Here is a 27,904-nt window from a genome sequence, read left to right on the forward strand (position 1 = left end):
GTGCCCAGACCTCAACCATCTTTACCTCTGGTCAACGCCGAAGGCTTCGTTAGTTAGAATACCGGGTGCTGGCCGGGTGTGGTGTGTACTTTTGTAATCCCAGTACTTGGGAGGCTGAGACAGGAGGATCACAGGTTTGCAGCCAACCTCAGCTACTTAAGTGAGGCCCTCTGCAACTTACTGGATCCTGTTTCAAAATAAAGAACAACAACAACAAAAAAAAATAGGGCTGAGGGTACAGCTTGGAGGTAGAATCTCCAGTTCCAAAAAAAAAAAAAAAAAAAAAAGAAAAAGAAAGAAATACTGGATGTTAGAGAGGATCTGGAGTTGAAGTGAGAGGATGTCAAGTACCCTGAGCTGGCTGAAAATGTATACTGTAAACGCCTGCTGCCCTCCGCAGCCAGCCGGCAGCCGGCAAGCCCACCAGCCTTAGCCCTCTACGGTGCCCGGACGTGGTGGCCGGCTGACCTGTGTGTAGCACTGACCTAACGCCACAGCGTGCGTGCACTGCTCCTGCCCTTGAACACCATCTGTGGTGATAGATGCCTGGAATTCCAGGCCTGGGGAGGCTGAGAAAGGAGGATTGCATTGCATGTTTGGGGCCAGCCTCAGCAACTTAGTGAGGACCTCAGCAATTTAGAGACCCTGTTTCTCTAAAAACTAAAAAAATAAAAAGGGCTAGGGGTATAGCTCAGAGGTAGAATAACTCCGGATTCAATTTCCAATAACACACACACACACACACACACACACACACACACACAGAGAGAGGGGCATAGAGACAAAGGAAAGTTCACTCCATGGGTCCTACTAAAAAGTGAACCTGAGATTGTAGACCCAGTGGCGGTACCCTGCAGAAACCAACCCCTCTCTCCTGGGGGCTCCTCACCGCCGCCAAGACAGCATGGCACCGCACAGGCAGAGATGAACAGGGACCTCGTCCGCAGCCACCCTGGGTGAGGTGGTCAGGACCAAGACAGGTGGGGACCACGATTCCACAACACAGGTGGAGGCTCAGCCCTCCCTCCCAGCTCAAACCAGGAAAGCAGTGTGGCCCCATGAGCCACGGGCCCCCAACCTGGTGGCCGTTAGGCATGAGCGAGCTGGGGCCTGATGTCCCGGGCTCTGTTGCCTAGGTAACTCCCCAGCTGCAGGACCTCGGCTTTCCTGCCGCTCCAGGCCTCTCCTTTCCCCGGGCAGGGCTCTCTGAGTGAGCGAGGCGCCTGGCATTCTTCAGAAGTCGCAGAGATTACTACAGCACACTGTGTAGACGACGCTGAGTGGAAGGGAAGAAAAAAACCTTCTCCATCATATGATTCATATATGGGCAGGAGCTACAAACAATCCATGGCGCTAAAATTAATTTGCTCCTTTGCCAGCAAAGAGAGTGAGCAGCAAGGCAGACTGTAATGAAAACGTACTTGATGTGTACGGCGCATATTTATTCATTTTTGGAAAATCGGCAACGCTGCCACCCCCTCCTCCCATAAAATCTGACCATCCTACTCGGCTTCTATTCTTATCCCTCACTCATTTGTGTAATTTTAACACTGCAAAATATAGCTAGCCTAAGAATATTTTTTTTATAATTACACCCATCACAGGAACTGTCAGTATCTAATGAAGGATAATTTCAGCTATTATAAGAAGCTTAAAAGATCATTTTCATGAATAATTCGTAATATGAATCATTACATTCAAACAATGTCAGAAAATTCAAAAAAAAAAAAGAAAAAGAAAAGAAAAATATTTTAGGTGCCGAAAAGTCACTATCCCTTTTCAGGCAGAATCCAGTTTCTGACACGCACGGAAATCACATAACACGCAGGCTGGAGGGAGAGACACACGCACCCCGCATGCCCCTTCCGGCTCTCAGTTTTGCAGCCGGCCCCAGGCCTGAGGAGACAGCCCGAGCCTCCTAGCTAGTCACACGGGGCCCTCCGCGCTCCGACCCAGGCCTGTCTCCAACTCATCCCACCCCTGCTCGCCGCCCTGGGTCACCTGCAGGGCCCCAAACTCCCAGGGATCCTGGGCCCGTGGATGTGTTACTCTCTCTCTCTCTCTGCCTCCCTCTGTGAAAGTAAACTGCCTGAAAGTAAAACCTACACTAGAAGTAGAAACACTGCCGAGGGTTTCTTCCTGGTGAACTGTTTGAGCGCCTGGATCCAGCCACACCTGCACCTCAGGCTTCTCAGCTTTGTGAGCTCATAAATAGCCACATTTTCTTCAGTGGGTTTCTACTGTTTGCCAAAGGTGGAGGAAAGATAATATTAAAATAAAGCTGTAAGCCAGGCCTCCGCAGACCTTGGTAACAGCAAAGCCACTGTTTCCACGCAGGTCTGGGCCCAAGTCACAGAAGCCGAACAATTGCTAGGGGGCGCTGTGGGAGCTGAGGCCGGCCAGGGTCACACGCGCGCATGTGTGCGTGTGGGGTCGCACTCAGGATCAATGGGTGAGTGACTGGGCTGGACTCGAGGGGGGAGGATGACCCCTGAGGCCCGGGCAGCAGTAATGTCCAAAGGGCAGGGTGGAAGCACAGCCCCCAGAGGCAGCCCTACTGCCTTGCAGTTACAAACTGTTTATGTATTCAGCTACAAACACATTTCCAGTAGCAGTCATAACCCTTCTATACTAAAAGAAGAATGACTTAGGCCAACATAAAAATACCAGACTTCTTAAGTAGGAGGTAACTAGGCTACAACCCCTTTCTACAAAGCAACACTTCCAACTACAGGTTGCATTTCTTTGGTGAGAATGATCAGCGAGTCACGACGGATGGTTCTTAGAATGAACTGGATCAGGCGACAACACCTGAGAATGTTTCCCACGTGGTAAGGGTTACATGTGGTCTCAAGTACACATATGAATCAACTGTGTGTGCGTAAAAGTCTATCTCCTACAGTCGGCTGTTGTCAAGAAGGATCGAAGACCATTTTCATAAAGGATGCTGAATCAAAAAGTCAGCTCCGAGATGACCTCTGAGGACAGGACATGTTTTCAAACTGAAAGGTGACAGGTGACGCTGCACCCACTTACAGCCGGTGACCACACTGCACCTTCCTACCAAAGTGCAGCCCCAGGCTGTGAGGACCCAGGACGAATGGACCAGTGGGCCTAAGCCCAGGGCAGTACTGTTTGTAGTGACAAAAACCTTAAACAGTACTTGGGAACCCAGTACTTGGGAAGCTGAGACAGGAGGATGGTAGGTTCGAGGACAGCCTCAGCAAGTAGTGAGACTCTCATTAACCTAGTGAGACCCTGCTTCAAAATAAAAACAAAATGGAGCTGAAGGTATAATTTGGCAAGGTAGAATGTCCACAGTCACACACACACACACACACACACACACACACACACACACACACACACTTAAACCTAAATGCTACCTACAGCAAAGGATCTAAAAAGTTACAGCATAAACCACATGATGATTCCAATATGTAGATATTAAGAAGAACAAACTGGAACTGTAATTATTGGTCAAAAGGAAAATTCATGACTCTTAAGTGACATCCTGTTACCTGGGAAAAAAAAAAGGTATATTAGGGTCAACACATGCTTCCTTATATCCTAACCTGGATGGCAAATATTTGGGGGTTTGCAGGACATGCGTTCTCCGTTGGAACTATTCAATTCTTCACTGTAGTTCAAAAGCAGACGCGGTGATACACAATAAATAGATGAACTATGTCATAGTAAAACTTCATTTACAAACGAGGCGGCATGTCTGTGGGCCACAGTTTGCCAACCCCTGGTACACACTGTAATCCCACCGGGCAGGGGAGAGCAAGTGAGACAGCTATACATATGTCTGTAAGGTATAAATCTGTATAGTTTATATTCATCCATTATTTCTGGTTATCTAACAGGGGTAGGATTTGGGAAAGATTACTAACTTCATATATTCCTCTCTTGTTGGGCTTGTTATAAAGAATATGGTACTAATTTTTAAAATTCTGATAAAATATTCAATTACATCAAAAACTCTATGAAATATAAGATAGCTAGTGATTGCCTTCACTGAAATCAATTCTCTGTAATATATTCAACCAATATTTTTATCATTGTAACTAACAAACAGACTCTTCCATAATTCATATTTAATTGGGTGCCAACTGTCATGCAAACAGCTTTTCAGTTAGAAAATGTTCCCAAAAAGATGGAAATAATAATAAGTCATGAGAAACCAAGAAAATAAATTTTGTTCTCCTCTCCCAGTGAGAAAGTAAATGCCACAGAAAGAGTACTTTTCAACTTAAGTTCAGCAGCCCGGGACCCAGTATTGATTGAGTCAGTAGTTACCATGACACTCTGTAGACAGGGTGGGACAGGGACAGTTTACGCCATTCCTAAATGACACGAGAGTTGAATGTTTACAAAGAGCCGGGCCTGAACTCTACTTTAAATCAAATTATTTTGACACCGACCAGTCACATCTACATAGAGCTTATGCCCACGGTAAAGCCAATCCATTATGCCACAGGACACCTTAGGCTCTTGGGACAGAAAGCAACCGGCCGCCATGTTGCTTAAACATAAAGACAAAATGACTCCTGTTTCACCAAAACAGGAGTCAGTCACTGCCTAAGATATGCGACCACCTGCAGGCTTCCAAGTGTTGAATAGAGAGCATCGGCCCCACTTCTCCATGGAAACCAACCCCAAGACTGCCATCACTTAGCCAAGCCAGCACCACCTCCGGCATGGCTCACACCCAGCAGAGTAGCTGCTCATTTACAAGTGTGGCCGAAAAGGCTACTGTCTCCTAATAGCCATTCGTCCTTCCTTAGCAAAAACAGCAGCAATTTAAGGCCAGGTACTGAGCCACCTGGGGAGAACACAGAGGCTGCACCCCAGCATCCTTTGCAGGGAGCTGTGGCCCAAGATGGTGTCAGAGCAAATTGCAAAAGAAATGGTTAGTGGACTGGAAGACTTGGCAGTAGACGATCCAAGCTGAGCGTGGTGGCACACCTTATAATTCCAGTAATTGGAAGGCTGAAATAGGAGGATTGCAGGTTCAAGGCCAGCCTCAGCAACTTAACAAGACTCTGTTTCAAAATAAAAATGAGCTGGGCATGGTGGTCCATGCTTGTAATTCCAGTACCTGGAAGGCTAAGACAGGAAGATCAAAGGTTTACAGTCGGCCTCAGCCACCTGAAGAGCCCCTCGCTCTCCAAGTTGCTATTTCAAAATTTAAATAAAATAAAATAGGGCTAGGGGTGTATGTTGGAGGTAGAATGCCCCTGTTTCAATTCCCCATACCATACATACACAAAATTGATTTAAAATGAAATGCTGGGGGAGGGGTGGGTAACATGGTAAAGACCATACTGTTAGCAAAAGGCAAACCCAGAACCTTCCGGTCCATCTGCAGTCTACAACTTCATGCAATTGTGTTTCCTGGTATAGCTGCATAATGAATGTGGGCCTGTTTTCTTCCAGGAAGAGGTAAAGGAAGCAAGACACAGCAGACAGCTCTCATGCCCAGCAGCCTGCCTACCTCCTGTCAGCGCGGGCATGCTTGTGACTGGCTGCTGACAGGCCCTCGACATTACTGACACTCAGAATGCACCATGGCCTGATTTCCCTACTAAAACGCCCACACCAATTACTTGGTGTGTGCGTGTGTGGATGCACGCACGCCATCAGCTTTCTTCTTAGCCCATAAGAAAGTCCATGTGTCAAGGAAGAGGGGATGGAGGGGAGCCTGCCCCTGTGGGGCCTCACCCCAAGGGTACTTGTAAGAACAAAGCGCCCCACCTCTCTGGAAAGCTAGCTCCCGAAATATCAGCAAAGCCGGAGGGTTCTAAGTCATTTCCTTTTCTCCTTTTTAATTCTCCGTAATGAATGCAGTTTTAACAAGGAAGGAAATATGAATTGCTTTTCAACAATAAAGTTACCAAAGCACAACGTGGCGCGGCGCCCAGCGGCCACTTCCGGCCTGCGGGTGCAGGTGTGTCCACTGCGGGCTCCAAGTCCTCGTCCTACCCGGGAGGCAGCGAGGCCAGACAGCAGGCGGGACCGCGGGCGTGCAGTTCTGCGGCCCCGTGCAGCCCTGCACTCTGCTAATGGGATTCTAATGAGCAGAACCAGATGCAAATGAGGGCAAGAGTAATTAAAGGGAGAGTGCGCCCAGCCTAATCAGCTCCACCTGGAGAAGGAGGGCTTTTTAGAGAGATCGGGCCCTAAAAGGTGAGAGCACAAAGACACAGAAATGGAAGGGGACGGAGTCTGGCAAGGCAAGGCATTTGGGGAAGAGCGCGGACCCAGTACCAAGAAACCCTGGCGCCAAGCCTGACAGCGCGCACCCAGCAGCTGCTCCCAGGCGCCCTGTCGGCATGCCTGTCATTCTGCGCCTGCAAAAACCTTGGGCTGCGAAGCCAGCACCCCCTCTCCCAGAGCCTAGGACCCCTCCCCTGCCCGCTCCCAGTCCCAGAGATGGGCAGATTCTGGTCCTTATTCACCTCCACCTTCCAGGCCCACTTCCCCGGACAAGCGCTGGTGCTGGAGACAGCAGTCCTCCAACACTTGCGCATGGCGGGGTGCCTAGCCCTGTGCACCCCGCCAGACACACTCCGCCCTCCCTAAGCTCCAGCCCCCTCCTGGTGCCTAACGGGGGTCATGCGGTACCCCCTCGAAGGAGGCTGCCTATGGAGCGGGCAGCACAGGCCTGCCCAGGCTTGTATTATGTTGCCCGGTGCTCAGTAAATTTCTTCACTTATTCACTTGCTATTCCATCAAAGATCGACTAAGCACCCACCAAGAGCCAGCTGCTGCCTCACAAGCCGCCTGCATGGGGCAACGAAACAAGCCTGTCTCCGCACACACGGAACTTGCACCCTAGAGAAGGCTTCTTGACTTCTTCAATAAAGAAAAGAAGCCAGGCGCATGACACACGCCTATAATCCAAGTACTTGGGAGGCTGAGACAGGAGGATCGCAGGTTCGAGGCCAGCCTATACAACCTAGCGAGCCCTGAGCCCCCGCAGCAACTTGGTGAGACTCTGTTTTAAAATACAAATTGAAGTAGGGCTGGGGGCATAGACCAAGGTCAAATGCCCCTGGGCTCAATCCCCAGTACCACACAAAAAGGAAACCAGAAGAAAATATAAAGAAATCCAAATTTTAATATATGAAATAGGCAGTAACACTATATCCTTGGGAGTGACCAAGTAAAGAAATGATGATGACAGGGAAAGCAGAGAGGGATTCGTGCAGCAGGGAGACCCGGCTGGAGTGTGCCGGGCAGCAGGAAGAGTCTAGACCACGTGAGGGGCGCACACAGCACACGGAACGAGACGGTATACGTGTGGGGGTGGGGTGCTGGGGACTGCATCAGGGCCATTCTACCTCTGAGCTATTCCCTGGCCCTTCTTTTTTGGTTTGGAAACAGGGTCTTGCTAGGTTGCTCAGAGTCTCACTGAGTTGCTATGGCTGTCCTCAAACCTGCACTCCTCCTGTCTCAGTCTCCCAAGCACTGGGACCATAAGCATGCACCACCACCCCGGTAAGGATGGTGCACTCCTACTGAAGGGCACAGGACGGGGGCGAGACCACGAGCCACGGAAATAACCCGGACCAGATAGCTCCATCTCTCAGAGGATGTCTATTTCTCCATTCAGCCCAAGAAAAAAGAAAACATTTAGACAAGCCGCTCTCGGCGGAGGCACAAGGCATCATTACCCACTCAAGCAAAGCAAAATGACCAGTTGCCTTCTGAAAGCTGTAATTAGAAACTTAAAAACAGAGCAGCTTTCAAACCAAAGTGGCGTTTAACAAAACCAGCCACCTGTCAGCTTCTGGGAGGAGAGGAGCTGAGAGCCAGGGGCTGATTGACAAGCCCAAGGATAATCACAATGCCCGGCAGCTCGAAAAAGTGAGGACAGGATAAACACAGGTTCGCCTGGGCCTCCGAGGCGGGGCTGGGCCTGTTGTTTCCGGGCCTTTGTCTCCTACCAAACAATAAGAAGGAAGTGAAGAGAAACCATGAATCGATACTGGATATGTGCAGGCAACTGCTTTGGTGATGTCTTGGGAGAGGGGAGCGTCCTGCTGGGGATGAAATCGGGCTGAGCAGATGGACGTTCACCCTCACAGAGGCCGCCAGGACGCACGGTCCCTTCCAGAACCAAGGCCTGGGTCCCCTCGACGCTGCAATCCTGCCCCTCTCATGCAGCTTCTCCCTGGAGAAAGCCACTGAAGGGCGGCCGGGGAGGGCCTCAGCAACGCCCCAGGCCTCCCAGTAACCCCCATCAGCCTCCACCTCCCAGAGCCACTAGGCACCGGGACTGCTGGCGGACTCCAATACCCACTGTCCTGCTCCACCCCTCCTGCGGGCGGGCAGGTGGACCCGGCTTGCCCCCTCCTCTATCTCAGCAGGGCCTCAGGGTTGAACTAAAGGAGGCAGGCTACCTGTCATGGACCAACCAGGGTTAGCTGGAAACATCCCTGGCAAGCTCAGTGAGGACACTCCCAACTGCACTTCTCTTTTTTTTTTTTGGGGGGGGGGGTGGTACTGGGGTTCCTGGAAGCCCTTCTACCTCCGGGCCACACTCCCAGACCCAATTTTATACTTTATTTGGAAACAGGGTCTCTTAAGCCAGCGAGCCTGGCTTCGAACCCGCGCAATCCTCCTGTCTCCGCCTCCCAAGCGCGGGGATTACAAGCATGCGCCACCGCGCCCGACTCCAACTGCACTTCTTTTAATACTTTTTTTTTTAGCCTGAAAGGTACACAGAAAAACAGAAATGTCTGTTAATGCTGACTGGTGAGTACACTAAGTGCTAGGTAGGTTATTCACTAGGCTTTGCCAGTAAATTCAACTTTTTAAAAACCAAACTTTGGGCCATCATGTCCTGCCTGGCTTCTGGATGCTGACAGCACAGTGTACTTACCAGGGCCCGGTACTGGAGCTATCTAGGTTTTTATTTAAAGGTCAGGAAAGGATCTAGTTGCACAAATACTGTTTTATCAGGATAATGGCCTGCAAAGCTTTCAAAGAGGCTCGCTCTACAATTATCACCCTAATTATTCACCTTCTCTCAGAAAGAAATGTACAGGTGTTTGCTAACATGCCTTGACCCCACAAGCTGGACACTCTCCCAAATGCATCTCCAGCCCCAAATGACACCAACAGCCACCTGCTACTTTACGTGTGTCGTCCCTCTTCACCTCCACGCGGCTCTAAGACATCAGTATCATTATCTTTACTCCTCAAATGAAAAGACTGAAGCTCTATAATAACTTACACCAGGAACACAGAGCTAGAGAATGACAAGGCTGCGGTCCCACCCAGATCCCCCTCTGGAAAATCTGCCCCGTCTTTCCTCTCCTGCTCTAGCATCGCCTGCCCAGACTCTTCCCTATGGCTCTCCTCCTACCACGGAAGAAGGGCTTACGAAGGGAAAGGACACCAAGAGCCGGAGGCATACACACACCACCACCACTTTGTTGTTTTTATTGTGGTGCTGGGGTTTGAGCCCAGGGGCATTCTATCTTCCTACATCCCCCAGCCCTTTTTATTTCTTATTCCAGAATAGGGTCTCTATAAATTGCTGGAGCAGGCCTTGGACCTGAGGTCCTCCTGTCTCAGCCTCCCAAAGACTGGGATTACAAGCATGCACCACCACATCCGGCTAATACCACCACTACTGAGAAGTAGGGGATCGACAGTTCTCTGTTCCCCAAGTCTGATATCTGTTTCTGGGTCCCCCCAGTCTGCCTCGGCTCCCCATATGACTGACAACCCATGATTAAGTTTCGGTCATCCAGGAAAAGAGACAAACGGAGTGGACTTTTCCCAGGATGAGGTTGGGCGGTAGATGTGAGGCAGTCAGGGCCCAGCCCCCGCCCTGGCAGGCACGTCTCTTAAGCTTGTCACAGGCTGCCAAGGCCCTGTGTGATGCACACACCTATCACCTAGGGGAACAAGAGGACGGAGTGTGCTGGGCTTAGCGGACAGACTGCGTCTGGGCTCAGCTGCTTCCTAGGTAGAGTCGTGGTTCATCTCTTGTGTCAGCATGGCTGGACTGTGGTACTAGATATTTGATCCAATGCTAATCTAAATGCCAACTGTGAAGGACTTTTTGGAGGAGATTTCCATTTAAATCAGTGGGCTTTGAATAAAGCGGATTACCCTTCATCTTATGGGCAGGTTTCCCCAGCTGTAGGCCTTGAAGCAGGGCAGACGGACGTTCTGCTGCCAGGAGGCCCTGCCGGAGCCTCAACCACCCCTCCCCTTCCCTCTACCACCTGCGGGCCTGCCCGCCCTGCAGACTGGGGAGTCAACGAATCCTCTAGTCACATCAATCAGTTTGAAACATCAAATCCCTCCAAACACACTTGCACGCACACACTAATGCATTCTATTGGTCTCCATCTCCGGAGAGCCCTGACTATGCAGCGTCTGGAGCAGGTCCTGCTTCCGAGCCTCAGCTGCCTCACACCACCCTCACGGAGCTGTCGGAAGGAGAAGCAGAGATGCTGCAGGTAAAGAAGCTGGCACCGAGTCAAGCACATCGCAGGTACCCAGGCACAGGAGCTTCTGTTACCACTCTTGACCAAGGATTTCTCTTGGCCATTTCAACACCTTGGGGCTACGTGGTCACTTAGTTGTTCCCATGCTTAGTAGCCATGTCCACTTAGGAACAGGGGCCCTGACACTGACGTCTTCCCAGAACCGTGCCCAGCCCACTGTGAGTAATCAATTAATGGCAGCGAAATAGACAAAGCAGCATCCTGATGTCCCACTTTGCACAGGGCGAAAGGCACAACCTCTCCAACCACCCCATGGCTTTGGAATCTGCTGAGTGAGGGAAGGCAGCAACTGCTCATGAAGCCAGACGCTGTACCAGACACTGTCCTGGGAACTGCACCTCTAATTCTTCCAGTCCTCAAAACAGAGTTACAGGTGGAAATAATGCCCAGAGGTAGTTATTTCAAGCAGAGAGGGCAGCAACACTGGGGTCTCAGGTCAACAGACAGTATTCTAAAGGGGCAGGCCCACTGAAAGCCAACCATAAAACATAGAATAGACAGGAACAGTGCGTGCAGGGTTGGGGGGGGAGGGAAGACTGAGGGAGAGGGAGCTGGCTGGTCGGGACAGCTTGACTTTAACCCGAAGTGAGGACCAAGGCATACAAGGGAGCCGCACCCACACCCAGGGAGCGAAGACAGAGCCTGCTAGCAGAAGAGACCAGAGGCTTCGGCCCGCTGGCTTCCAGCCCTCAGCTCTATCTCCTCCGCCTCGGCCCTAGTCTCGGGTAGGCCTTCTGGGCCCCCTGAGTGAATGAGTAGCTTCCTTGGCCCAAGCCCATGGGGTTCAAAAGCAGCAAGAAAAGACAGGTGCGGCCCACTCTAAAATCCCAGCAGCACTGTGACTGCAGCGAGCGGCCCCTGCCAGACACACACATCCCTGAGCCAGCGACCTGGGACACCTGGGCAAGGCCCACAGAGGCCACAAGCACCAGGGGCTGGAGGGAGGGTCCCTAAGGTAAACCGGGGTGAATGATCAGAGAAAGGGAAAAAGATACTGGGCAGACAAAACAAGACCAAAAAAAAAACCCAGCCATGAACAAGATGCCACGTGCATACAGGTGACCGGAGCTGGGGAAGGACTCTAACCCAAACTGGTTTGAGCCCAGAGCCCACAGGGTTTCTGCCAGCCCGTGCCACTTTTCTCAACTACACAGACCAGCAGGAAGCGTCTGTGCCCAAAACCACTCGCGATCGCATACAGTTAAATGCCAGGCTTTGGTTACTGCCCAGAGTAAGAGCCACAGGAGTTTAGGAAATTGAAAGAGCAGTGTAGTCAGGTCTCCTTGAGGTAATGGGAGAAGAGCGGGGTCTTATTATAAGTGCAGCCTCTGGCCTGGCCAAGGATCAGGGAGCTGGCACTTCAGGAGAGGAACTGGACCCGCCGAGAGCGGGGGTCGTGATGTGATCACAGTGGGAGCGTGGTGAGACAGATGTGGCCGCAATGAAGCTTCACCAAGAGAGACAAGAGGGAGAGACTGTGCAGGTGACAAGAGCCGCCATGCAGCGGACCGCGAAGGCAGACAACGCAGAGGGGCTGAGTGTGAGCAGCGGCTGCTACAGGCCCCTAGGCAGGCGGAGGCGGCGCAGGTCAAAGCTCCCTGGCAAGCCAGGCGTGGTGGCACATGCCTGTAATCCCAGCACTTGGGAGGCTGAGACACAGGTTTGAGGCCAGCTATAGCCACTCTGCAAGACCTCATTCTAATTTTTTTTAAAAAAGAGAAAGGGCACCAGGCCTGGTGGCACATGCTTGTAATCCCAGCACTTGGGAGGCTGAGATAGGAGGATCACACAGGTTCGAAGCCAGCCTTGGCTACTTAGTGAGGCTCTCAGCAACTTAGTGAGACCCTGTTTCTAAAAAATAGGCCTGGGAGTATAGCCCGGAGATAGAAAGGCCCTTGGGTTCCACCCCCAGTACCACAAAGAGGAGGGGGGGGGGGCCACGCACGCTAAGGGTGTAGTTCAGAGATAGAATGACCCTGGGTTCAATCCCCAGTACCCTCTCTCCCCCCAAGAAAAAGCCTGTTACTAGCTCACACAGTGGTGCTGGCCAGCTCCCATGAGCCTCTTTGGTCTTCTTAACTGGCCATACCTATCTGAAAAGACAAATTTTGAGACCAAATGTGGATTAAAAGGGAAAAATTGAACCTTGATTCATTCAAGATACCTGCCACCGGCCAAGAATCAGAGTGTGGGAATATTAGAGCATTTTTACTTGCCTTGAACTTCATTTGCAGAGAAGGAAACTGAGGCACAGAAGGTCGCAGAGAAGCCAGTGTTCAGGGAGTCCTTTCCCATCAAAGTCTCTAATCTACTAACACCCCTGAGACCGGCAAGAATCGGGGGGGGGGGGGTGCAGTACTGCCCAAGCTCACCGGGAGGCAACACGTGCAGGGACTGGGAAGGAGCCTCCTGAGCCAGCAGCCCTGCTCCAGACCCAGAGGCCATGGAGGGCGCGGCTCACTAGGCCTCAGTCAGCCGGCCCCACCTCCTGCTGAGCCATCCTGGCAGCGGCAGACGGCACAGCTCCTGGTGAAGACCCCCATCTGGCAGCCGCGCTTCCACATGGAGACTTAACTGTGATGATGCTCTCTGCCGCTCCCAACTCTGCCTGACTGGGCTTCTCAATGGGTGGAGCTGGTTATTATAGAGACTGGGCGCACTCTCTACCTGACTGGGCTTCTCAATGGGTGGAGCTGGTTATTATAAAGACTGGGCGTACTCTCTTGCCTTTGGTCCCTGGTGAGTGAGTTCTCAAGACCAGACGATACCCGGCGGCAGGGGATCCCTGTCTGGAAGGGAAGGCACTGTCCCTGGGACACTGGCTGTGTGACCGTGTGTGACTATGCAGCAGGTCAAGCCACAGTCTTCCAACAGTTATCAGAAATCAAAATGTTACTCTGATCTCCATTTTTCTGATACCCGTATCTATTTCTTACAGAGTACTGAAGGGCAAAAGAGAAGAACTGGGATCCATGAGAATCCAAACATTACTATATGCTGACCACGTGTTACGTGGTAGTTATGTGCAACAAAACACGTGTCTCATGCCCCTTTTCTCTAAGTCCACTAGTATAGGACAGAACTGGTGCTTCCCAGACTCCTCTGATAAACTCCAAGCTAGAAAAGGGGTCTAGTGCATTCCCCAAGTGAGGGCTTGCCAGGCCCAAAGGCCTTTCTCTTACTGAGTGAAAGGAAAAAGTTACTACAAATAGAAGGCCAAAACCTACTCCCCTCCCTGGCGATCAAAAAATGTAACTCAGAGAAGCAGCCTGTAGAAGTCAGGTATCCAGGCAACAGCCTGTGGAAAAGGTCGTAAAGCAAGGCATGGAGGTCGTAAAGCGCATAGATGGCACCCTGCTCAGGAAACTTCCCCTTCTAGCCCTCCCTTACCCAAACTTCCTCCAGGGATCCTTCAATGCCTGGCTGTCATTTCTCAACTTCTGTAAACCTGCCTGCATGTTTCTGCCCTTTGTTACAGATCTATAAAATGAGAGCTCCCGTGGAGCTCAGGGGCCAGAGTCTTCTCAGGAACTATCCTAACTTTGACCTGCAGTGTAGTAAACTTCCTCTTTTTCACCCAAACTGGATTTGGGTCAAGTACTGCAGAGACTTTCTGCAACAATTGGCACTGCCAGCCCTGATGCCACAGAACACTTCAGCCACCTGCCTGGTTCCTCCGTTTCTGACTCATCAGCCACCAGGTGGCCTGTGGCCTCCCGAGCTGATCAGCCCAGAGTCGGTCGGGCCTGAGCACCCGGGGCCGGGTGCAGGCCTCTAGGGCTCCCCACGGATCTGCCTCATTACTGCTGGACACAGTGCTCCTCTGTACATCACTGCCCACGCGCTTGGCTAATGTGAGTCCAGCCCAGGGGAATGAGCCATCTAGTCAGCGCGGCCCGTCTGGTGTCAGAGGCGGAGAGGATTCGCCGGCTCCTCAGTGCGCTGCCAGGATGCCTCCATAGACAAGAAGCTGACATGCCACAAATCTTGTTTCAAGCTTGTTTCAAACAGCCATTTCAGCAACAAGCCTAACAATGGAGACCTGAATTTGGAGAGTCATCCAGGCTCTCTCGACATGAGCCAAACTGCCCAACGCTGCTTCCCTGGAGCAGAGCGAGTGTGGCCACTCCCACCGACAACAGCATCAACCAAGTGTCCACTAAGAGTTACAACAAGAATTGAACCATGGAGCTGGTTCCTGGGGGGCCTGGCAGTCCTCCTGCCACAGCTCTGCTGCTGGAGGAAGGACACGAGGAAGACCTGCTGCGAGGCAAGAAATCCAGACCAAATGGGCATCCGCTGCCCACAAACCACCAGCCTGACCACGGAAAAACAGCCTTCCAGGGGCCAGCAACCCAGCTGCTCATCACGCTGGCAATAATGAAAGCAAGGACCCTTTAGCATAGATTAAAAAGCCACCCACAATTCTAATGCATATTTTGCTGGTTAGGTCATGATTTTCTTGGAGGGACTAGATCCTTATAAAAAAGAAAGAAGCTGGGAATCTGAAATTTGATAACAGTAAACTTAAAGATGTCAACAACATATTCTAAAAGTTAATTTTAAGTTGATTTCTTTTGATCTTGGAAGCATTTTTCCCGAATAAGAGTGTAGTGATGAAGGAGAGGGCTCCAGAATGGCCTCCGGGAACCCACTCTGCTCCAAAAGGCATCTGGGGTTTAAACAATTTTTCACTCTTTTCCCCACTGATAAGTTCATAGTTTCATAAACAATTTCTTTCCAAAAGAGTTAAAAAAAAATCTGTATCCTCAAACTAAAAGAACTTAGTTTGTTCTAAATTCTTTGTTCTAAATTCTAAAAATAAGTTCTAAATTCCCACTTGGAATCTGGGGAGCAAGCTAACCTCAATATGTGCATTCCCCAACACCAGGAGCCACAAAAAAATCACTGGTCAAGAAAGGATTTTTGCTGGGCGTGGCGGTGCACATGTCTTCGCCCAGTATTGAGGAGGCTGAGGCAGGAGGATCGATCGCAGGTTTGAAGCCAGCCTCAGCAACTTAGTGAAGCCCTCAGAAACAAGTTTCCAAATAAGAAACTAAATAGTGCTGGGGTTATAGCTGGGAGGTAGAATGCTCCTGGATTCAATCCCTACCAGGGGGGAGGGAGGGAGGGAGGGAAGGAAGGATTGAGGGAGGGATGGAGGGAGGGAGGGAGGGAGGGAGGGAGGGAGGGAGGGGAAGGAAGGCAGGCAGGCAGGCTCTGCTTCTTCTGGTCTTTCCCTACCCTACCCAACTCCCAGACACCTGGAACCACCACAGCCTGGCCAAGATACACTCAATGGTTTTCAACAAACTGAAGCAACAAATGGCTGAGGCTAAAGAATGAGTCCCAGTTTCTGAGAAAAACAGAGGGCATCACTTGAAATTCAATACAAGCTCTGGAAAAAAAAGCTAATGTGCAACTTTGAAAGAGTTGCCTTTTTTTTTTTCAGCCTAGGTTTGGAACCCAGGGGCATTCTACCTTTGAGCTACATCTCCAGCCCTATTTTTTATCCTTTTTTTTGAAACGGTCTCACTAAGTTTTGGAGGGCCTCACCAAGTAGCTGAGGCTGGCCCTGAACCTGTGATCCTCCTGTTTCAGCCTCCCAAGTACTGGGATTACAAGTGTGCGCCGCCACGCCCGGGTCCTTTTCAACTCCTTTTAAATTTGATGCATAATAGCGATGCACATTTGAGGGGCACGATGTGATAGTTCACTACAGGTGTGCGACGTGGAGTGACCGGTCCCAGGGGAAGGGCTGCCCTTCCAGAAGGCTGCTGTGTGGTGTCATCTGTGACGTGAGAGCAGTGAATTGCAGGACTCAGTAAGCAAAAGTAGGGCATCCGGCACGTTCCGCAGGTGAGGGTTTTCATGGAAATCTTGCACCAAAGGACGGTTTATAGCTACCGCAGCACGGCCTTAAATCACACAGGAAGCCCCAGTGAGGGGCTGCTGCTGCGGGAGCCGTGGAACAGGCTGTGGTCTCCACTCTGATCCACAGAAGGGCCATCACGCTGAATCCTGTAAAGGCTCATATCCGGCTCTGGCTCGGGCTGCACCTGGGGAAATGCAACTTCAGCAGCCGTAAGAAACCACCCTGTGCACGGTGGCCTCCGTGTGCCCATTCGGGCAGACTCACTCCAAAAACCCTCTGATAAAGAAATGCATTTCCTACCATGGAGGTTTTTCAATCAAAAGCAAGCCCAGCACTGCTTTTTTCTTTCCAGGGTTAATTTTCTGTATGAAAAGGGCAACGAGCCCACAGAGAAAGTGTGATTAGTGCTGCACCGATAACCCCCAGGCTGTCACGGTTACGAACCACACGAGAATGGAGCGAGGCACACTATCAAAAAGCGTCATCACCAACACGCTGGTCCCGACCACGCTGAGGTCAGAAGAGACGCACGAGCCTCAAGGAACATCCGGGGCGTTATGCCATTACTACGCAAGCCGTAGCGTCCAGATTCCAATCCTGTCTCCAACGCGTAGAAAAATAACACCAGGCACCCACCGTGGCTGGAAACCCTGCGCTCACTGTTTCCAGTAAGCCACAAAGACCTCGTGACATGGGTGTGACACTTTCCTGTGCAGACAGGTAAACAGTCTTGCTGACTCCCAAGACCTCCTGGCTAGATGCCCACACTCCCTCCAAGAGCTTACCACTTTTAAGAAGATTCTGTTGCGCTGGTTGGTTGAGAGCTGCAAGCCCCCCCAGCCGGCATTCAAGATCCTTCCTTCAGGCCAGCCTGAGAACCCTTCTAGGAGATCCGTGGAAGGTACACACAGGGCGCCACATGTGGACTGAGATCTCTGCCACGTGACCAATTTTCTGTTTGCTTCTATTTCTAGTTAATAATACCAACAATAATAATAGCTAAAACTTATTCAGCTAAGACGTCTACACAGACTGAGTCACCAGGTAGGTGTGGTCAACTAGCCCATTTTACAGATGCGGAAACAGCTGGAGAGAGATTCAGACCGGTGTAGAGGCTTCTCAGAAGACTGGGAGTGGAACCACCTGATGACCTGGCTCTACCACTCCTGAGTATCCTTCCAAAGGAATGCAAGCCTGATCATTATAGGGATATATGCATATTCCTGTTAACAGCAGTACAATTTACAAGCCAAATTATGGAGCCAGCCGAGGGGTCCAACAACAGATGAACAGATTACAAAACTGTGGTAGATACACACAATGGAATCTCGCTCAGCCATAAAGAAGAACAAAACGTTGCCATTTGCAGAAAAATGGATGGAACTCAAGAATACTGGGCCAAGTAAGATTAGCAGGTCTCAGAGAGTGAGCGGCCATGTTTTCTCTCATGGGTGGAAGCTAGAGAGCTCCTGGGGACAAGGGGCATCAGACAGAGGAGGAGAGAGCCCAGCGGAGGGATGGAGGGGGCTAGGGGAAGAAGGCTGAGGTGGGGGACTTAATGAGGGGAACACCCCGAATAATGCTAGGTACAGACACAAAGTTACCAGTGCCAATCTCAATGGCACCGGGGGAAGGGGAGTGAGTGGCCTGGGGTCCAGAAGGAAACACGCCAAGTGCTGTGTGCACGGACGATCCTATCACTCCGAATCTCATCGTAATGTATAGTTAAAATGTACCAATAAAAACATATTTTAAAAAAGGAGAAGAAACTTAACCAGAGCTGGGGTTGAAACTGGTCAACCAAAGTCCAGAGTTTTGGATTCTCTGCCATTTTGGCATTCTGTTGCTTACACCTCGGACCTGGTGTGACTTACTCATACCACAGCTCAATACCCTGCGAGAATCCCAAGACTCTAGACGTAAAACTTCCTAAATACCGATGGATGTGACTATTGCTAACAACGTAGCAAGTTTCCTATTAGTTTTTAGAGAACACATAGCAGGGTTTTCCATCAATTTCTTTTCCAGAATCTTTACTGGTACCACTTTCCTCATTCATCTGAACATGGCATCATCTGCTGAGTGAGTTCTGTGTGCCAGGCAGCGCTCGGCCCCTCCCCGCCCTGGCCCGGAGCCCCTCACCTTCAGCGGTTGGACCTTCTCTCTTCAGCATCTGGACAGCTCCTACATACTTCTTCAGCTGGACTTTGAGCACCTCATTTTCTCTGCAGATACAAGAATATTTTTAAAAATACATTTTAAAAAACTGACAGTTTAGACCCAAAGCAAGGTAAGGGGGTCTGTGTAAGGAAAACACACAATATAAAAAAGAAAAACACACAATATACATCTTATAAGTAGTAACCTATTCTCGTGTTTCTGAGATCATCACTGGAAAAGTTCATATTACCAAAGGCATGTGTGTGGAATGCTTCAAGAACTTTCTGGACAGAGGTAAGCACTAACTGGCCCAATGCCCACATATTCAGAATGCCGACACATACTGGGCTTGGGCTAGTTGAAGCTACCCACGTGTCAAAAGCCTATGTCGCATCAGGCACCCCGTTTACAGAAGCACGCACTAAGCACTGTACATTCATCCTGGGGACTATTCTTAGTATTTCTACTAACTACTACGTGTGTTAAACACCATCTTCAAAGACTCATGTCAAGTGTTTATACATCATTTGATAGATGAGGAAACCAAGACATAAGAGAGAGAAGCAGCCGACCAAATCCATACCCACCCCTACATAACATTTTATAATGGAAGCTGGGTGTGGTGGTGCACACCTGGAATCCTAGTACTTGGGAGGCTGAGACAGAAGGATCACAGGTTCACTGCCAGCCTCAGCAACTTGGTGAGTCCCTCCGCAACTTAGTGAGACCCTGTTTTGAAATAAAATAGGACTGGGGTGTATTTCAGAGGCAGAATTCCCCTGGGTTCAATCCCCAGTACCATACACATACACACACACAAAGATTATACTATGGGACATAGAACCCAGGCTACAAGAAAACTCTACATTCTGACTCCACTTCTCGGGTACACTGGCTGCAGACAACAATGATGATCAGGGGAGAAAAGTTCCATGTGTTGGCCATATTATTATTATTATTATTATTATTATTATTATCATTATGGTACTAGGGATGGAACCCAGGGGCATTCTACCTCCGAGCTACACCCCCAGCCCAATTTTTTATTCTTTATTTTGAAACAGGGTCTCACTGAGTTGCAAAGGGCCTCACTAAGTAGCTGAGGCTGTTGTGAACCCCGATCCTCCTGTCTCAGCCTCCCGAATGCTGGGATGACAAGCGTGCACCATGCCCGGCTTCTTACCATATCATTTCAATGAATCACATGTGCAAGCAGCATGAGCCCCATCTGACAGGAGAGGAGCTGGGCAGATGAGGCTTCTGCCCATGGTCACCAGTAAGATGCACTGCCAAGATCCAAGCCCAGGTCTCTGCCCCCAAGTCCCACAAGAGCCATTCCCTGCTTCTTTACAGCTCAGTCTCTCACAGGGAGGCGCCTCTCCCACATTCTCTGCCTCTGCCCTCCACTCCCACCCCTGGTCTTGAGGGCCTTTAAACATGGTAGAATATTTTTTCTTTCCTCACAATGGAAAGACCTCAGGACTAGGTTTCTTCCATGATCATAAAAATAAAAAAGTTCATTGCAAAACACTTAAACAATCAGAACACATTTAGGAAGGAAGATAAAAATTAGCTGAAAACCCAATAACACCTCGAAATAAACCCATTAACATTTTTATATCCATCCTATCATACTTCTCCCTAGGTGCACAAATACACTCTAAATAGAATTTTTCATAGATGAGACATCTTTCGCACTGCTTTGAGATTTTTGTTTGAAGTCTTTTTGACCTTGTTCACTGCTCCACCCACCCTTCCCTGGGGTTGGCAATGGTAAGAACCTGGTGTGCGCATGTCGGGTTCTGCCACGCTCGTGACCGCTACACACCCAATCCACCCCTGCAGAGTTGACTTGTACACGGATCCCATTATGAGCTGTTCTGCAGCTGAGCTGTCCCACATAACAATTCAGCACAGTACGCTGCTAGCTCAGTCTGTGGATGGAAATGCCATTCCTTGGCGTAGCACTGCCACACATTTACTTGGCTGCAGGACTTGGGATTGGCTCTGCACTTCTGTCTGAAATGCACCAGAGCACAATGAGGCCTCCAAAGACTGTGCTCTCTTTGTATTTTGCTTCTCTGCCCTATATTTGGGCAGAGAGACTAGCAGGATCAAAGGCAGAAGCTGTCATCTACTTAGGTACCACGGAGAACCCCACATCCATCTCAGAAGCTTTAGAGAAAAGAAAATGCAAAGGGCCCTTCACTGTCCCCTCACCCGAGACAGCCGGTCATGGATGTTTCCAAGGTATCTGCCCTTTCTCTCTCTGTTATACAAATACTGAATGTGTGAAATGAAACAGCTAACCAGATCTGAAAGGTGTGTTGGAGAGGAAAATTCCCCCCTCCCCACCCCGGCCCCGGCGTATAGGATTGTCCAGGATGTTTCCTCGGCTCCGTTAACCAGAACCTCAGCACCATCCCCACCTGCTCCCAGTGGCCACCTGCGTGAACTCCCGTCACAAATGATCAAGTCACACGTCGTGTTCTTTCCCATACTAAAGAAAGAACACAATCTGAGCACATTTCTGCGTGCTGCAACTTTAACAACTGTTCATCAAAAGACATCTTCCGAGAGACACAAGGGGCAGGCTCCACTCGGACTAGCTGGCAGGTGCATGCATCGACCAGGCCGGGTCTCGGCGCACGCACTCCCGACACACAGCTGACCCTCAGCTTCTTTATTCAACTTCAGTTCTGTGGCCAGCACTCAGACCGCTGCTTCTCTTCTGATCTGAATCAATCCTTTAATAGTGTGTTAAGACCATATCTAAAAATCACACCTAATACAATACTCAGATTTTTAATATAAATCTGATTTCCATCAAAATGACGAGAAGCGGTGGCAAGCATACCAAACCACTGGACAGATAGCGTTGGGAGCTATAACCTCACCCAGCCAACTTTGTACCAATGAGCGACCTTGTTTGCCTTTGCAGGAAATTAACATCATCCGGTCTCTGGAGCCACTGAAGTCCTTTCTAAATAAAAAAAAGGCCTGGCCAGTGTACTAACTGCTCCCAGAGGCCCTGCTGGCTTCTGATGTCTAGAAAGGACCCGGCCCTTTCTGCTTTCTAAGAGTGTGTGTGTGTGTGTGTGTGTGTGTGTGTGTGTGGTTCTGGGGATAGAACCCAGGGGCACTCTACCTCTGAGCTACACCCCCACTCCTATTTTTTATTTTTTATTTTGAAACAGGGTCTCACTGAGTTGTAAAGGGCTTTTCGCTGAGGCTCACCATGAACTTATGATTCTCCTGTCTCAGCCTCCCAAGTACTGGGATTATAAGTGTGCGTCACCACACCTGGCTATTTTTTATTCTTTATTTTGAAACAGGGTCTCACTGAGTTGCAGAGGGCCTCACTAAGTAGCTGAGGCTGGCCACCAACCTGGATCCTCCTGTCTCAGCCTCCCGAGTACTAGGATTATAAGCATGCACCGCCATTGCTTTCTAATTATTTTATGAAATAATTATAGATTCACTGGAAGTTGCAAAGATAGTAACAACAGGCCACATAGACCCTTGGTCCCGTTTCCCCCAATGGCTGTACTTCATATAATTATAGGACAATATCACAGCCAGGAAATCAATTCAAGCATAATATATGCGTATAATTTGACCAATACTAGTATTGTAACTGATGTTTATAATAAACCTTTGCTTTTATATGTCATTTTTGCTTGGTTTGGTACTAAAGATTGAACCCAGAGGCATGCTACCTCTGAGCTATGCCCCCAGCTCTTTTTTTTAAAAACATGACCTCGACGGGCATGGTGGCGCAAGCTTGTAATCCCCACGCTTGGGAGGCTAAGACAGGAGGATCACGCAGGTTCAAAGCCAACTTCAGCTACTTAGTGAGGCCCTTTGCAACTCAGTGAGACCCAGTTTCAAAATAAATAATAAAAATAGGGCAAGGGGTGTAGCTCGGAGGTTGAATGCCCCTGGGTTCCATCCCCAGACCTGCAAAAAAAAATTAAAAATTTAAAAATTTAAAAAAATAAATTAAAAAAATAAAACATGACCTCATTAAGTTGATGAGGGTCTTACTAAGTTGCCAAGGCTGCCCTCAAACCTGTGATCCTCCTGTCTCACCTCCCAAGTACTAGGATTACAGGTATGTGCCACTACCACCAGCTATATGTTTCTCTTTTTTCTTTTTCTTTTTTTTTTTTTCTGGTGCTGGTACTGGGAAACCCTTCTACCTCCGGGCTATACTCCCAGACCTATTTTATACTTTTTTATTTGGAAACAGGGTCTCTTAAGCCAGCGCAGCTGGCTTTGAACCTGCCCAATCCTCCTGTCTCTGCGTTCCAAGCACAGGGATTATAAGCGTGCACCACCACACCCGGCCTCTCAGACAGTTTTATACTTTATTTGGAAACAGGGTCTTACTAAGTTGCTGAGAGCCTCACTAAGTAAGTAGCTGAGGTTGGCTTTGAACCTGTGCGATCCTCCTGTCTCAGCCTCCCAAGCGCTGGAATTACAAGCGTGCGCCACCATGCCCAGCGCTGGCTATATGTTTCTGAAGATGGAATACAGATTGCAATGACCACAGCAGTCAGACAGGTATGCCAATGAGTAGAACAAAAATGGGTATGAAATCCAGGAATGGAGGCAAACTAGAGAGTTCTTGGCCCCTCGACCCAAAAGGTTGCCTGTGTGTGTGTGTGTGTGTGTGTGTGTGTGTGTGTGTGTGTGTGTGTTATTGGGATTGAATCTAAGAGCATTCTACCTCCAAGACACACCCTTAGTCCTATGTTATTTTTATTTATATTTTGAAACAGGGCCTTGCTAGGTTGATGAGAGTCTCTACTTGCTGAGGCTACACTTGAACCTGTGATCCTCCTTAGCCTCCCAAGTACTAGGATTACTAGTGTGTACCACCATATCTGGCTCCCAAAAGGTATCTTTTTAAAAACTTGGCATGCCACTAGCCCCAAAAATAATAATTCCAAGACTCTGGACAACTAACTTGCAACTAGCTAATAAGACTTTAATTTGTAGAGTAAAACCATATGAAATCCATCATTCTTATGACTACATGGATCTGTTATGATTACCAGATAAAAATGCCTTTGTACTTTATACCTGGTGAGTCAAAGGTATTGATCAATTCATTAAATCGTTTCTAAAAATGGAAGGCCTTGGAAATCCTGTGAGTACAGGCAAGCCCCAGGACGATGGCTGAGGTCCACACAGTGGGTCCCTTCTACCCCATTCCTGGTATTGACTGTTCAGTTGACAGCAATGGGCCAGAAATAAGACAAACAGGTCCTGACCTTCATGGAGGCGACAGTCACAAAGGGAGGGGCTCCAACCAGCCAGGGAACAAATGGATTCAAGTAACGAGTCATACTGTACAAAATCAAGTGCGCCGCCAGCTTGGGCGAGGGAAAGTGCGAGGAAAAGCTCCCAGGCCAGCCTGCGCCTCCCAGGGAAGCGGGGCACCTGCAGGGGGCGTGAGTCATGAAGGCCGCTGCAGCCAGGGCAAGGAGCGTGGGTGCTGTTCTTAACAAGAAGGGCAGCCGGCGAAGGTGTGAAGCTGGCAACACACATATGGTGTGGGAGAAACGCAGAGCGGGGTGGAAGCAGAAGCCAGCAGACCAGAAGGCAGCCACTGCGGTCATCCAGGTGAGAACTGAGAGGCCAGGACTGGAGGGCGGAGCCATCTCTCTGGAGATGGAGTGAAGCCTGCCGAGATGTCTGGAGGATTCCAGGAAACCTCGCCAGCTCCCGCTCCCAGCCCCAAACATGCCTGCTGGCCACCCTGCAGCTTCCTTTCAAAGCAGCAGGAAAGAAAGCAAATCATTGAGTAGGTGGCAAGCACCTCTCAGGCAGCTTCCAATGACTGTAATAATTAACGTTTGGAAGTCAAAGCAATTATGTCTGCCCCAATGTCAGAATAAACAACCAGCAACCCCAGACAGCACCACTCAAAGGATAATTACCCCAAACAAAACTAACGAACCCGTTAAGTGCGGTTGGTAATTCACCAGCATCAAAACATCACAATAAGACACACCTACAGGAATTTGGCTTCCCCTCATCAGACAAAGGGCAGGTGCCAAGGCCTGGGTACCAAGTAGGCATCACCTGGAGCCACACCCAATGCCAGCAGAACCTGACTAAGTGGCCAGGCTGCCCAAAGCCAGGGACTGCCACAAAGCAGGCATCGGAGAGGGGCAGGACGTGCGGCGTAGGTCGCCTGGCTTTGCGGCGTTTACAGCCAGCCACTAAAGACCTCAAGGTCAAGGGCCCTGCGCAACATAATGCTTGCTGCGAACGCTAAAAGCCCATTTCTCCTGCACTCTGTACATCCCGCTTAGTCTCCTCTAATCCCAGCTCCAACCCCAGCACCTCTCAAGGCGTTATAAGCTTCCAAGCCTGCTGCTACGCAACATATTCTTTCTTGTTCTTTATGGAAAACCGTGCTCACATCCTCCTGCGACCCTAACCATGACAACACGGTAGGAGAGGGTGGGCAAGTTTTTTTCAATACCTGCCAGGAAGCAAATCACAAGCCAGCTGTGGCCAAGCTGGGATTCACACCTGGGCAGTGTGACTACAGAGTCAGAATACAGGAGTCCCTGCCAGGCCTGCTGGCACACACCTAAAATCCCAGTACTTGGAAGGCTGAGACAGGAGGATGGCAGGTTCGAGGCCAGCCTCAGCAGTTTAGGGAGACCTTGTTTGAAAATTTTAAAAAGGGCTGGGGTGTAGCTTGGAGTGCAATGCCCCTGGGTTCTATCTCTTGAACTAAGGGAGGGAAGAAGGGAGAGAGGGCTCTATGCTACCCTTGGAATGTAATAAACCAACATAAGAGGGCTGGGGCATAAAAGCTTGTCAGCCAAGATCAAGGTAGGAGAGTAGGTGGCAAGTACTACCTACTGGTATTTGTGTCCTGGAAGGACGCCTCATCACAAATGAACATTAACAGAGAGCCATCTTGGGGAGCCTGCCCAGGCTCCCACACCCCACCCCACAGAGCCCTCTCCAGGCTCGCCCCATCTCCCACCCCCCAGGGCAGCACAGCAGTGCCAGCTAACACAGCCCCTTACACCCACCCCGGGGTTTGGCCCATCACGGCCCCCCATTGCCCACACCACCCAGGCTCCTTCTGTCCTGTGTTGGCAGAGGCGAACCTGATAGGTCTGCTCCTCAGCCCCGGTGAACAAACACCAAGGTCTTCTCAAAGGTTCTCTTTTCTCTGAAGTCCTCCTGCTGCCACAAGGGCATGGTGACAGCTCCCTCTTCAGCCCCCCATATTCTACACAGACCTCTGCTCCAGCCCAACACTTCAACACCCCTGCCCGGGGCTCCTCCCCCCTCCTGGACCGGGAGATGCTTGAGAAAGGTGGATGTGCCTGAGAGATCCCTACACGTCCCTCACAGCCATAAAGTACAGTGTCCCTCAGCATCCACAAGACACTGGCCACAGGACCCACAGGATCCAAAGTCACGGATGCTCCTTGTAAAAAATAGAGTAGTGTCTGTATTTAGCCTACGCACATCCTCCATCGACTTTTTAAGTCACCTTAGAATGACGTAGTACCCAATACAACGTAGATGTATAAATAGATTTTATACTATTGTTTAGGGAATGGTGATGAGAAAACAAGTGTGCACATGCTCCGCTCGGGCACACCGTTAGGGCCTCCCAGGTGCATCCTCCCAGGACACAGGGCTGACTGTACCGCCTCTGCCTGCACTTGACCAGTGAGGAAACAGAGGCCGAGATGGCCCAGCTTCCCCAGGGATTGGTATCTCAGCAACTCCAAAGCCCACCCTATCCCTCCAGAGGTGGTCCACAGGCAGAAATCAGAGGAGAAGTCTGTTCCCGAAGCAGACCTCTTCACAGCCCTGCGCTTCCCTTCCACAACAATTCAGTTCAGAACCACTGGGGACGAGTTACTGAAAGGCGGGTCGACCAGATAACTGGCGACTGGAGCCAAGTCTCTGGCTGTTGGAGAAGGAATAACAAATATGCAAAGTAAGAAAATGGGACGCCACTGGTGTGGACTGGAACTAAAGGGGTCGCTGGGAATTCAGGAGGATGTTTCAGAAGGACACGGCAAGGTTCTCGCTGGGCAGATCTGAAACCACGGGCATCAAAATGGTGATAGAACTCAATCACCAAGGACTGAATAAAACAAATGCATAAAGCCACAGACTAATAAATGGAAAGTTTGATGAATAACAGGACATGTATGCCTCCAAACCTCCCATAAAATACTTTTTTGCAAAAGGAAAAGAGGAACTTCACAGTCAAGAATGACAGACAGCGCCTTAATCAGAAGGTGGAAGTTAATGTCATCAGGGGTGGAGCCACGCACCACCTGCTGGGAAGCGCCCCCCCCCCGCCACTCCTCCCAAGATGCGTAGACCAATCTAGGCCTGAGCAAACACCACCGGGAAGCCAAACGCAAGGGCATTCGGCACACACAACAAATGTGCTGCACGCATCCAAAATGTCAGCGTCGTGAGGCCAAGGAGGGAGAGGGAAGCAGTGCCGGTCTGAAGAGACAAGACAGCTGCATGCGATGAATGGCTCTGGTCTCCATCCTGTGGCAGGACGGGACGTCACGGGGACACCTGGTACCAAATGAACACGATGGAAGCGTCAGATGGTAGACACGGGTCAATGTTGGTTTTCTAACACTGACTGTTACTCTACTGATGCAAAGGAGAATGTTTTACTAGTAAGAAACACACTAATATATTCAGGAGTGAGGGTGTGAAAAGTAAAAAACAAATTCCCAGGCCCCTCAGAGTAATGACATATTTCTCAAGGCAGGACCTGGAGCCCATCTTTTTTGGGGGCAACAGTGATGAGAAAACAAGTGTGCCCATGTCCAGCTCGGGCACACCCGTTAGGGCCTCCCAGATGCATCCATCCAGAACACACAGGGCTGACTGTACCGCCTCTGCCTGCACTTGACCAGAGGCCGAGATGGCTACTGACTGGCCAAGGTTCCCCAGGGACTGGTATCTCAGCAACTCCAAAGCCCACCCTATCCTTCCAGAGGTGGTCCACCGGCAGAAATCAGAGGAAACATCTATTACCAAAGCAGACCTCTTCTGCTTTGGGGGTAATGGGTAAGGGGGTGATGGGGATGGGACCCAGGGTAGTCTACCTCTGAGCTATACCTGAGCCCGGTTTTATTTATTTATTTATTTTTTAAACAGGCCTCAAACCTGAGATCTTTCTGTCTCAGCTTTCTGAGTACTAGGATTACAGACTATACCACCACCCCAGCTCTGGAGTCTCTTCTTTAACCAGGCTGCAGGACACTTCTGGGTTCTACATGAGCCCAGCAGCCCCTCACTACCCGGC

At 50.0% G+C, this 27,904-nt stretch overlaps 1 protein-coding gene across 2 annotated transcripts in view; it reads right to left on the reverse strand.

Moving 5' to 3' along the window:
- Positions 1 to 27,904, reverse strand: part of SNX29 (sorting nexin 29) — a gene marked incomplete at its 3' end in the record, with an annotated part of 442,960 nt that overhangs the window by 239,807 nt on the left and 175,249 nt on the right. For both annotated transcript variants that reach the window (XM_080703361.1, XM_080703360.1), the window contains exon 13: positions 18,553 to 18,635. In XM_080703361.1, the coding sequence (XP_080559487.1) occupies positions 18,553 to 18,635 (83 nt within the window). The remainder of the gene's footprint in view (positions 1 to 18,552; positions 18,636 to 27,904) is intronic.

The sequence above is a fragment of the Muscardinus avellanarius genome, assembly GCF_963383645.1.
Source record: "Muscardinus avellanarius genome assembly, chromosome: 10".
In the NCBI taxonomy this organism is placed as follows: Eukaryota; Metazoa; Chordata; class Mammalia; order Rodentia; family Gliridae; genus Muscardinus; species Muscardinus avellanarius.